The 12,110-nt window shown below is 40.6% G+C and overlaps 1 protein-coding gene across 4 annotated transcripts in view; it reads right to left on the bottom strand.

Moving 5' to 3' along the window:
- Window positions 1-460: 460 nt before the first annotated feature.
- LOC134676266 (programmed cell death protein 4) overlaps window positions 461-12,110 on the bottom strand; it is a 37,871-nt gene continuing 26,221 nt past the window's right edge. The window contains exons 3-10 of one of the 4 annotated variants that reach the window (XM_063534630.1): window positions 11,297-11,516; window positions 10,140-10,299; window positions 8,866-8,955; window positions 7,496-7,595; window positions 7,133-7,165; window positions 4,283-4,393; window positions 2,870-3,009; window positions 461-2,556 (exon numbers count right to left, since the gene is read on the bottom strand). In XM_063534630.1, the coding sequence (XP_063390700.1) occupies window positions 2,484-2,556; window positions 2,870-3,009; window positions 4,283-4,393; window positions 7,133-7,165; window positions 7,496-7,595; window positions 8,866-8,955; window positions 10,140-10,299; window positions 11,297-11,516 (927 nt within the window). In that variant the 3' untranslated portion in view covers window positions 461-2,483. The other 3 variants (XM_063534632.1, XM_063534629.1, XM_063534633.1) reach the window with 3 other exon arrangements.

The raw sequence follows: 12,110 nt of genomic DNA, 5'->3' as shown, positions 1-12,110 counted from the left end.
CAAATTAAAAACCCGCTACTCTTAAAATACAAGTCTGGCAACACCGCGCCGTCGCACGCAAAAAAAAAAACGGTTTGTACTAAATATGAAACATACGATTTTAAGCACTAACCTTTACATAAGCTGTATTACAATATTTTATTTTGCCATTTTTCTGACAATGATTATTTTTACAAAGTATAAAAGCGGTGGCAAGTCAATGTCCGTCAAAAATATGACGATAGTCCAAAATTTCATTGTTTGAAAACCACCGTAGGCTGGTGATTGTAATATTATTATCAATAGGTACTCTACAATATACTTCGTTCCTAATTGCCAAAACTAAGTTTATTAAACATTAAATTTTCTTGGGTGGATCAACTTTTCGTGTTGTTTATCGTCGACCAAGGGACAATAGATGTAGGTACAGTTTATTTTTGTTATAGATGTAGTGTTATTAATTTATTATTTTCCATCGATATTTCACGGAAACATACGAACGTGTCTTGCTATTACAGCCAGTCTCGGTACGAACGTTTCCGAGAAAATACGATGGAAAACAATTATGCACTACATCTGTAGAAGAAATCGTCGGGTGACAAGCAAAAGTCACTAAGTTCTATCAAAAAATTAAAGTAACAATGCACTTTATTACACTTGTAACACGGTTTATTGTCCAATAATTTCAATGGTGTTAGTTAGTGACTTTTGCTTGTCACCCGACGAAATGTTGTAACAAGTTCTTATAAATACCTCAAATATGTTTGATTAACTGTTAAGTTGCTGCAGGCCATAAAAAAAAATTGTTTAAATTTGAACTTTAATAACTGTCAATAGAGTTGAATATTATAACTGACATAACTACGTACACTGTTAAGAGTTTAATACCATATAATCACTATTTCACGAGTTCCCCTGGACAACCGTAACCATGGCAACGAGTAACGCTAAAAAGTTGACACGCACACTTACAAAAAGCGATACAATATCTTACATCCACTACGCAACGAAATAGTAATATTATATATTATTAAATTTTATGTCTTTAGACGTTACAGTTAGGCTTTTATTAAAAATTACCGCTATTCATATTGCTTGTCATGTTTGCTGTGTGGATTGTACTTCTTAGTTAGGGTGGTACTACCAGTCCAATTTCATTGCGTCTCACGGCTCGATTCGGAAAATGAATTAGATTTCTACTAGACTTCAACAAGTTACGATTTGGATAATTTAAAGATATTTGTAAGATAGATATGTCAAATTTGACGTTTCCGCGATTCTGGAGGTCCGATTGAACGATTTCGACAAGTTATGAGTAAGATATCCAAGTCACATGCAGTCGATATCTAATGTAGGTCTTGTTGATCTCTCTCTAAATCGTCTCTAGATCTTGTGATTATCTCGAAATCCGAATAGGCCTGTCAGTCTCTCATTAAGAAGAATGTGAGACGCAATACACATTGGACAAAGATATTTGACAGGTGGAATACCATCCTTAGGTGATGAAAGTATAACAGAAATCTCTAGTTTTTCAAGTTTGGACAGGTCATCAGAGCCTTTATTACGTACCTCTAAGGGCCATTTGCACCCTACTAATCCAGGGTTAAACCTGGAGTTGCCATGGTTACCAGTACAATTTGACATTAGGTTACCGGTTTAACCGCTTAACCCCGGGTTTGTGGGTTGGTGCAAGTGGGCCTAATTGACCGAGCGTTGGCGAAGGTAGATAAAAGGTGGCCTTCACTTCACACGGAGAGATACATTTGAATGTACATATGTCAAAATTAGACATTTTGATGATATTTTTGGATTTCTGAAAACTTTCATCTGCCTACATTTAGGTGCTATTTATACTTTTGTGTAGTACTATAGAACAGTATGCATAAATTGCGTTTTCACCCAAAAGGTACCACATTGTCGGTTGTCGACAAGGTTGATTTCAAATTGAAGCTATATGGAAATAGCATCTTATTGACAACCGACCCTTTTGGTTGAGAATGGCATAAATGTCTATAAAAGCGGTACAAAATTTGATTTCGCCACATCGCTTCGTACAGGAACTGTGTATGTATGGGTCACATACACGGTGTAACATGAGGAAACCGTTTTAACATTTTTTTTCGTAAAATCTACTTTTTGCAAAGTGTTACTTGTCACTTTTTAACATCTATCAATAAGGATATTTAGACTACGACCCATAGCAGCAACATCACCGTCAAAAAGGCCTTTTACACTATGTAACAATAAAAACTTGTTTTTATTTTATTAATATTATCTCTGAAACTAGGCGAATTTCAAAAAAGTTTATAGGACATTATTGTCTCTAAATATGATCAGGAATACGCTGTTAAAATTATTCGGTTTCCTCATGTTACACCGTGTATATTTACTTCATGGAACAGCATACAATTTTATCAGCATCTCTTCAGTATGACCCATGTGTGTATATGTGTGTGTGTGTGTGTGTGTACGTGTTGTGTGTGTGTGCGACGGCGGAGCGCAGTTTACTCGCGCAGTTTGAGCGCGTGGTCCTTGATGGCGCCACCGTCGCCCTCCGACACGTAGCGCTTGCGCCCTCTGTCGATAAAATATAAATATTTAATATTTTGAATTATACGATCTCAAAATAACACAGCAGTGTCCGATATTAGTGCACTATAATAGGGATGTTGCCTGTATTTAAAATAAATTATTTCACATCCTGCTCGAAATAAAGCACCAAAAAATATTATAAAAACCTGTTATTTTCAGAAGTATGTATGTACGTATACGCATTATATGTATGTATGTATGTTAGTTTAAATAAGTTTCATTTCTTTCCCAAAAAAACTGAAAAATACGTCCTGGAAAAAAAAGATTTGATTTTTCGAGAAATTTTAACCCTACACACCTGCTCGGCATGCGCTTGATGACCACGTCGCCCAGCTTGAACTTCTGCTGGCAGCGCTCGAGGAAGCGGTCCAGCATGATGTAGGCCAGCGGCACGTCCAGCACTATGTCCGACATGTCCTCAAGCACGCGGAGGAAGCCCTGTAACAATTGTTAGTTTAGTACGATACTTGGAAAAGCCGTCATGGGAACTTCTAACATCAAAAAGGTCGCTATAAGGGGTCATCCATTAGTTACGTCACACCAATTTCTAGGTTTTTTTACCCCCCCCCCCCCTTGTCACACTTGGGTCACATTTGGCAAACCCCTCCCCCCCTAGTGTGACGTCACATTTTTTCTACGAAATCGCCAAATCGAATTAAGTAAGTACCTAAGTATTATTAATATTTTATGAAAATATTTTTGACGATATAAATATTAGTAATTTTATAACCCAAAACTCCTTAGGAAAGAAAATTAAACGATTAAAAACTATTTTCGTTTTAAAAACTTGTTATTTAAATGTACAGCGAACTAAATAATTTAAATAAATTTTCGGTTACTGATGAAGTTAAAGTGACGTCACAAAGTTTGTGTCTCCCCCCTCCCCCATGTCACAATATGTCACATTTTCTTGACCCCCTCCCTCCCCCTAAACGTGTGACGTAATTAATGGATGGCCCCTAAACAGTATAAACCTTACCATTGTAGCAATATCGCTATTACAAACAAGCTATTGTAAAAGTGTAAAAAGATCATTGTAAAACGGCATATTCGTGTAATTCTTTTTACAGTACAGTCGCTACCAGATATATCTGAGCGGCCAAGGTCTTCACAATATCTGAACACGCACTCTAACGCTCTGACAATAGAGGCGTGTTCAGATATTTGTGAGGACCTTGGCCGCTCCGATATATATAATGGCGACTGTACATATGGTGGTAATTTACCGCCCTTGTGCGGTAACTAGCACTATACTGCAAAACGTAACGTATTACTGTAAAAAGTTGTGCAAAACACATGCGAGAAGGTAATTCTCAACTCGTGTCGATTTAAAGCACTCCCTTCGGTCGTGTTTTAATTTATCGCCACTCGTTACGAATTTCCTAATTTTCGCACTTGTATATACTATATTGTCAGGGGTTTTCGAATGAGTGGGAGGATAAAAAAATAATTTCCTGAAGTTCACATAGCATAGAACAGCGGTCGGCAACCAGCGGCCCGCGGGCCGCATGCGGCCCGCCAACCTCTCGCTTGCGGCCCTCGAGCCTCCCTGGCTATTTTGTATGTAGTACTGAAGAACGACAATGTCTGCTAAAGTCACGAATATTACGAAAGTGCGGCCCGCGTCATCTTCGTTAACTACTATGTGGCGTGGCCCTTGGCTGCTAAAAGGTTGCCGACCGCTGGCATAGAATATTGTACGGAAACTCACCCGGTCCATCTGGTCGGGCGTGACGATGACGCATCGCCTCAGTTCAGCCAGGAAAGTACACAGCTGTTCTTCCACAGAGGAGTTGACTGTTTCCAACGCGAGCAAAATAGTCTGAAACCAATGGAAAGTTGGAAACCCTTAGTATCTTCACAGGTTTTGAAGACGTATATTATATCTGAAACAAACAACAAATGAAATGTTGTCTCGTCTTCGTACTACTGGGTCACACTTTTGCATCAAGATCAGAGAATTGGCTTAATCGTAAGGTAAATAATAGTTATTTGTTTTATAAGGGGGCAAAGTTGTTGTTTAACCGCTCGTGCTAATATTGATACCCGAGCAAGCGAAAGATTCCAAAATTGAACCACGAGCGTAGCGAGTGGTTCAAAAATGGAATCTTGAGCGTTGCGAGGGTTTCAAAGCACGAGGTTTAGACAAAATTTGCCCCCGAGTGAAACACAAAATTTTTCACCACACCAACCCGAGGCAAATATTAAATGTAAAATATCAAACAAAATCAAACCAAATCAAATCCAAATGAATGTTATTTTTAAATATTTATCATCCATAATCATCATTTAAAACTCAATTCTACCAGCCAACATAAAAAAACAACTCAAAATTTGCATTTGATTACTTTGCCTCACATGTGAATAAAATGCAACTTTGCTATCAGTTCTTGAAATGCAAAGTAAGCCTTTCCGAGCTGGTGTGGTGAAAATATGATTGTAATACGCTTTGTAATGCTCCTGTATGCATTATCGTCTGTGTAAACTCGGATGGGATGGGACCAGAAAAGGTGCGTCCAGCCCGATCCAGCGAATGATGCCAGTGGTGTGACACTCCTGACTTCGGCCGAACTCGGCTCCGTTCGGCTCGGCATTGCTCCGAGCAATTATTGGGGTTGGCACCACTTGACGTCCTTTTGCGTACACGACCACTGATAAGATAATTACTTGAATTTTGACAACCCTAAATAGTCGAAAGGGATATCATGATTCGACCCTGAATCGCTGTCAAACTTCGGTTTTGTAGGAAGTGTCCTTTCTATACGCTATTACTTATTCTGTGGCGCTACTCTGAACTCTGAATCACGCACTGTCATACGTTTGCTTTATTCCGATCAAAATATTGATGACGCAGACCGTGCGTGCATGCGTGATGGAAGTGAGGCACCTCCAGCGCATGGCCTCGGCCAGGTCCACTCAAGGACCGGAAAACCCCTCTTTACGCTTAATCCTATCAATTCGGTAACCCAATCGTTTCGGTTACCTTATCATTCGGTAACCCTATCATACGGTTACCTGATTGTAATGGTAAGCTTATTGAAACGGTAACCCTAACATTGTTAAGGGTTTTTAACAGGTTTTCATTCAGTTATGGTAACCTTTATTATCCGTTGCTTATTGGTTTGCTACATTTTTAGTACATTATTGTCGAGGCTCGGAAGTAGCTACCTGCGGGCTGAGGATTCGTTTTAAACGGACGACCTATAATTTTATTATTACAGGACCGGAAGTATTTATTTTATATATTATTTATGTTATTTATTTTATTTATTTTATTTATTTTATTTATTTTATTTATTTTACATATCTTATTTATTTTTTTACTTTTTTTTATTTTATTACTTTATATATTTTATTTATTTATTAACATTATTTATTTCTTTCACTTTATTCATTTTAATTATTTTATTTATAATATAATAAGATTTAAAATAAGAACACACCACACGGGTAGGTATAAAGATAAGCAAAGGAACGGCAAAAAAACTTGTTTGTGCTGGCTTCATAGATCGCCCATGCCAACCTCGGTTATTCAATAACAAGTTGAATTTAAGTGGGCGTAAAGATTGCAATCGTTTGAACTAGTCAAAAACCTTATAATGAGGTAACTGAATAGACTGGGTTTTTATTTCGGTTACCGGTAACAGAGGTTAACCGTATCTGATACGGTTACCGAATCAAAGTGTTACCTTATCATACGGTTACCGTTATGGTAGGGGTTTTTACAACCGCTCAGGGTTGGGCAAAATACTGGCTTCCACGTATTTCAAATACAAATTACAAAATACATTTTTAAAAGTATTTGAAATACCAAATACAAACTACTTTGGTGACTGGTATTTGAAATACAAAATACAAATTACAGTGTTTAAAATAATGTATTTCAAATACAAAATACAAAATACTTTTAATTCTTTTTGTCTAATCGTTTAGTTTGTTTAACGAATATCCTTTCCTAAAAACGTATAGGGTCATTGCGCTTGTTTTCGTCCAGCTCTAGTTTTCATCCACTTGACGAAATTTGAATATAAACCTACATTGCTGCAAATAGTAAATTAAAAATGAAATATATTATTTGCCTATCTGTCAAGTGGTCGAAAACTAGAGCATGGACGGAAACTACTGTAATGACTCTATCCCCTGGCTGTTGACGAAAAGTTCCGCGCAGAATAACTCGCGCATGGTACATATTTGCCCTCGTACAAGTTGTACATTATATTTTAAAAAAAAACGTTCCATTTTAGGATCATAGAATTTAATAAAATGTATTTTGTAGAAATGTATTTTGAAGCTTGAAGTATTTGAAATACAAAATACAAAATACATGTGAGTGCAGTATTTGAAATACCAAATACAAAATACTTTTCCAGGTAGTATTTGAAATACAAATACAAAATACTACAATGTATTTCAAATACGTATTTCAAATACATGTAATTGAAATACTGCCCAACCCTGCAACCGCTTCTAAAATAACCCTATGAAAAACCCCGGTTAAGGTAACCGGTTCCTGTCCCTGGGTCCACTCCATCATCAGCCGACTCCTGGGACAGCCTCCCACCTCGTAGACGAGCTCGTGGTGGAAGTGCGGCACCTCCAGCTCGCGGACGCAGCGCATGGCCTCGGCCAGGTCCACTCCATCATCAGCCGACTCCTGGGACAGCCTCTCACCTCGTAGACGAGCTCGTGGTGGAAGTGCGGAACCTCCAGCTCGCGGACGCAGTGCATGGCCTCCGCCAGGTCCACTCCATCATCAGCCGACTCCTGGGACAGCCTCTCACCTCGTAGATGAGCTCGTGGTGGAAGTGCGGCACCTCCAGCTCGCGGACGCAGCGCATGGCCTCCGCCAGGTCCACTCCATCATCAGCCAACTCCTGGGACAGCCTCTCACCTCGTAGACGAGCTCGTGATGGAAGTGCGGAACCTCCAGCTCGCGGACGCAGCGCATGGCCTCCGCCAGGTCCCCGCACGTCAGGTACTCCTTCAGGAGGAGCTGGATCTGCCGGATCAGGGACTTCACTGGCCTGGGAAAAGGTGGGGTTAGAAAAATAAGCCTTGCGTCACATCTCACGAGAAAAGAAACGTTAACAGTACACTTAGGCCCACTTAGAATATTGATAGGGAAATTTTACCATCTTCAAAACGTAGTCAGCAAAAAAACACTGTTTGTAGTTTACCATGCGCTAGTAGAATCATTAATAACCTACGGTCTAAGTGTGTACGGGAGGACCTTTCCTACCTATATAAGCAAGATTAAATCATTACAAATAAGGTTTTTAAAAATGCTTGTAGGTAAAAAAGAAAAGAATAAGTGTAAAGGTGACTACGATCAGCTATATGGGAAGTGTGGGGTCCTCCCTGTTCAAGAAAAGTTTAGGTATCTTGTGGCCGTAGACCAATATGGGTGCAGCGACCATAAAATGCCTAGACGGCTAAACGATAGGTTGTTAAGAGCTGACAGGCGTGCACAATATCTCGAACCACAATGTTGTAATTACTATGGGGAAAGAACATTACACTATATAACTCCTCGGATTTATAATAACATTAGATTTCTGTCTGTAAATGAAAATATTACAAAAGCAGCGTTTAAAAGAAAGTTAAAATTGGAGATGTTGGAAATATACTTACCTAAAAAGTAATAATTTCAAATACATACTTACCTAGAAAATTATAAAATCATTCCACAATCATGTACATATTAAAACATCAATAACAATATAAATAGTTAAAAAATGCATGCTTTCTTTTCTACTAACAATAGTATATAAGTCACGATTGTAAACATTTACCTTAATATTAAGTAAGAGTTGAGGGCGGCGCGCCAACAAACTGGTTAGGTACTCCAGTTTGGCGCATTTATTGTATATATGTATCATTGTAATTGTTTATATGAATAAATGAATTAATAATAATAATTGTACCATTCCACTAACCCAGGGTCAACCGATTAAACCTGGAGTTACCATGGTTACCAGTACAATTTGACACTTGGTTGACAGTTTAAACGCTTAACCCCGGGTTAGTGGGATAGTGCAAGTGACCCTTATTAGTTAAAATTGAGGCGATGTGAATACACTAAAGGTTTTTATGTTTGACTTATGTATGTAATATTATTTCTGAACACTGTATTGTTGTGATTTCTGTATTTAAAAATGGAAGGCATTTCTGTATAGGTCTGTCTATGGTTCTTGAGATATAACGCGGTGACAGACTGACGGACAGCGGAGTCTTAGTAGTAGGGTCCTATTTTTACATGTAAGTTACCGTACGGAACCCTAACAACGTAGATACCTGATGCCGCCGCCGACGCCCCAAATGTTGTCCAGTCGCACGAGACCCTGCTTCATGGAGAGCAGCGTCTCGGCTCGGTGGATGGCTTGCCTGCACCAACAAAGACATGTTATTAGAAAGAAAAAAATGTTGCACTTCGGGAGTGCCGGCAGAAGTGAAAACTCAATGACATTGTAACAGTTTTTCGATCAGGTCACATGTCCGTCTTACGAAGCGTCTTAAGCTCTCGCGAGTTTAACCTTTTTTTTCCCATCACAAAAAAGTGCACAGCGCCGCTAAAGTTTTAACTTCAAAAAACTTACAGGACTTTCAATGGAGCAATCACCATTGTGACATAATGTAGTTTGTAAGTAAAGGTCTCCAATAAATAAATTACGCCGATTGGAGCCTAAAAGTTATTTCAGGGTATCTAGCATAATATTACTTGAAGTAACAAGGAACTTGAAGAAAATATTAGCACGGGCATAAGTCTCATTTAGAATTGTGTCTCTTTCATCTCAATCTTTAGCAGGTACTCAAATCGCAGCTGAGTTATTTGAATCGGTCATCGGTACTATGGTTACCAGTACAATTTGACACTAAGTTAACGGTTTAACCGATTAAACCCGGGTTAGTGGGATGGTGCAAGTTGCGTTAAGAGGTGTAGTCTCCGATTATTTGCTCTGTTCCCATAAGCATGTGGGAGGAACTTCACAGAGGCCACCGGGAACAAAAGGAAATAAAAAGTATTGACTGCAACGTGTTACAGCCTGGCAAAAAAGAGTAGAAATTAAAAAGTGGCAACACTGTAGTGTCGTCCCTTTCAAATCAATATATATATATATATATATATATATATATATATATATATATAAGAGAACGGGACAACACTACAGTGTTGCCACTTTTTAATTACTACTCTTTTTTGCCAGGCTGTACCTGGCGGCGGCGTTGAGTGGCGCGTCGCGCTGCTGCGACACGAAGCGCGGCGGCAGGCAGTCGTCGGCGACGCAGCGCGCGATGAAGTTGGACAGCAGGACGGCGGCGTCGGGCGTATCCAGCACCAGGTCCGGCAGCTTCTCCAGCAGGTGCTCGAACGCTGGCTCCAGCGTGTTACCTGGCGGCGGCGTTGAGCGGCGCGTCGCGCTGCTGCGACACGAAGCGCGGCAGCAGGCAGTCGTCGGCCACGCAGCGCGCGATGAAGTTGGACAGCAGGACGGCGGCGTCGGGCGTGTCCAGCACCAGGTCCGGCAGCTTCTCCAGCAGGTGCTCGAACGCTGGCTCCAGCGTGTTACCTGGCGGCGGCGTTGAGCGGCGCGTCGCGCTGCTGCGACACGAAGCGCGGCGGCAGGCAGTCGTCGGCCACGCAGCGCGCGATGAAGTTGGACAGCAGGACGGCGGCGTCGGGCGTGTCCAGCACTAGATCTGGCAGCTTCTCCAGCAGGTGCTCGAACGCTGCAAGAGAACGCAAGTGTTGTACGCTTTACGCTACTTTTGCAATGTCTTTGTATATGCCCTGTTATATTTTTGGTGCCATGACCAGGATCTTAAACAAAATATTATTTCGACTTGTTTTTCTTTCCAAAAGCGGAATTACCTAATAGGGCAATATCATGGGAAGAGAACACCCTCCCATACAAGTCCGACACTAACATATTAGACCATTTTCAAGTAGCTTATAATAAGAACTTGCACAGAACACTGAGCTCCGAAGGAATTCTTTATAAACTACATAATTATATCTCAGCGACGCTATTGATCCGACTCCGTAAATCCAAGATGGCGCCTGCCAAGTGCCAATGATGGGGTATGCTACGAAAGATAGTGTTGTGTTTTTTGAATCGTCTTTTCAATAGTTAACACTTAGCTTGTGTTCTTAGCAGTTTCATAATGGTCTCGCAGACCAAGCGGCACTGCTTACCGATAACAAACTGAAAAATGGCCTTATGGGCCTGGGCTTGTTTAATTTTTGTAGCAATGACCAGGATTTTCAACCAAAAGGATAACTTGTTTTATTTTTATTTCTAAAAGCCCACTTATCCTACGGCTATATCCTTGGCAGAGAACACCCGTCCATACAGATCCGAGACCAGCACAGAGGCCATCTCGCAGTGGCTCGGCTTGTGCTCTAAAGCGGCTTCGATGATGGTCTCGCAGACTAGGTGGGACTTACATAAGGCAATATCCTTGGCAGAGAACACTCTTCCATACAGATCCGAGACCAGCACACAAGCCATCTCGCAGTGGCTCGGCTTGTGCTCTAAAGCGGTCTCGATGATGGTCTGCGAAACCAGGCCGTGTAGCCAAGATGCCGATCGCTTACGCTCCGTAGCGATCGAAACGCAACTGTCACTGTCGCACTAATATGGAAGAGTGATAGAGAGACATAATGCCTTTCGTTGTCGAAGCGATAGCGATTGTAACGTTGGCTAGGCCGGCAGGTGGGACTTACCTAAGGCGATATCCTTGGCAGAGAACACCCTTCCATACAGATCCGACACCAAGACTGAAGCCATCTCGCAGTGGCTCGGCTTATGCTCCAAAGCGGTCTCTATGATGGTCTCGCAGACCAGGTGGCTCCGCTTGGCGGTGACGAACTCTAGGAAGTCCTCGGCCGCCGCGTTGGTGTCGCCGTGCTCGAAGTACTCGAGGATCACTGGCTCGGACTTGCGCTGGGGAAGGAAATGTTGATATGGATATTTATACATTACATTATACATATACATTATGTTTACACTAAACCTTATAAAACAAAGTCTCCTGCCGCGTCGGTCTGTTTGTGTGTATGTATGTTCGCGATAAACTCGAAAACTACTGAACGGATTTCCATGCGGTTTACCCCTATCAATAGAGTGATTCTTGAGGAAGGTTTAGTTGTTTAATCTGTTAAGGTTTTGTGTAACCCGTGGGAAGCCGGGACGGGTCGCTAGTATGGTATAGTCTAGTACTATGAGCATATCATAAAGTGGAAAATAAATAATGAAATTATAAAAACTTAATTTAGCGCAGTAGATATGTATTGTTCGTTTTTTTTAGCATTAGAAAGAACTCCACAGAAGCAAGCGTGCAGTTTTTATCAGGCTCTTTAATTGTTAATAATTATTGAATTATCTAATGTAGCATGGTCAATACATATAATTTACCTCAAAATATTACCGCTAAAAGTGCCTAATTTGGAACCACAAGCTTACTTCTGCGAAGTTCTTTCTAATGCTAAAAAAAACGGACTATAGTACTTTGACTAATTTCTGGCAATGTATTGCTTT

This window comes from Cydia fagiglandana, chromosome 24 (genome assembly GCF_963556715.1).
Source record: "Cydia fagiglandana chromosome 24, ilCydFagi1.1, whole genome shotgun sequence".
In the NCBI taxonomy this organism is placed as follows: Eukaryota; Metazoa; Arthropoda; class Insecta; order Lepidoptera; family Tortricidae; genus Cydia; species Cydia fagiglandana.
The sequence above is the reverse complement of the archived record's forward strand: the minus strand, read 5'-3'. Positions and strand labels throughout refer to the sequence as shown.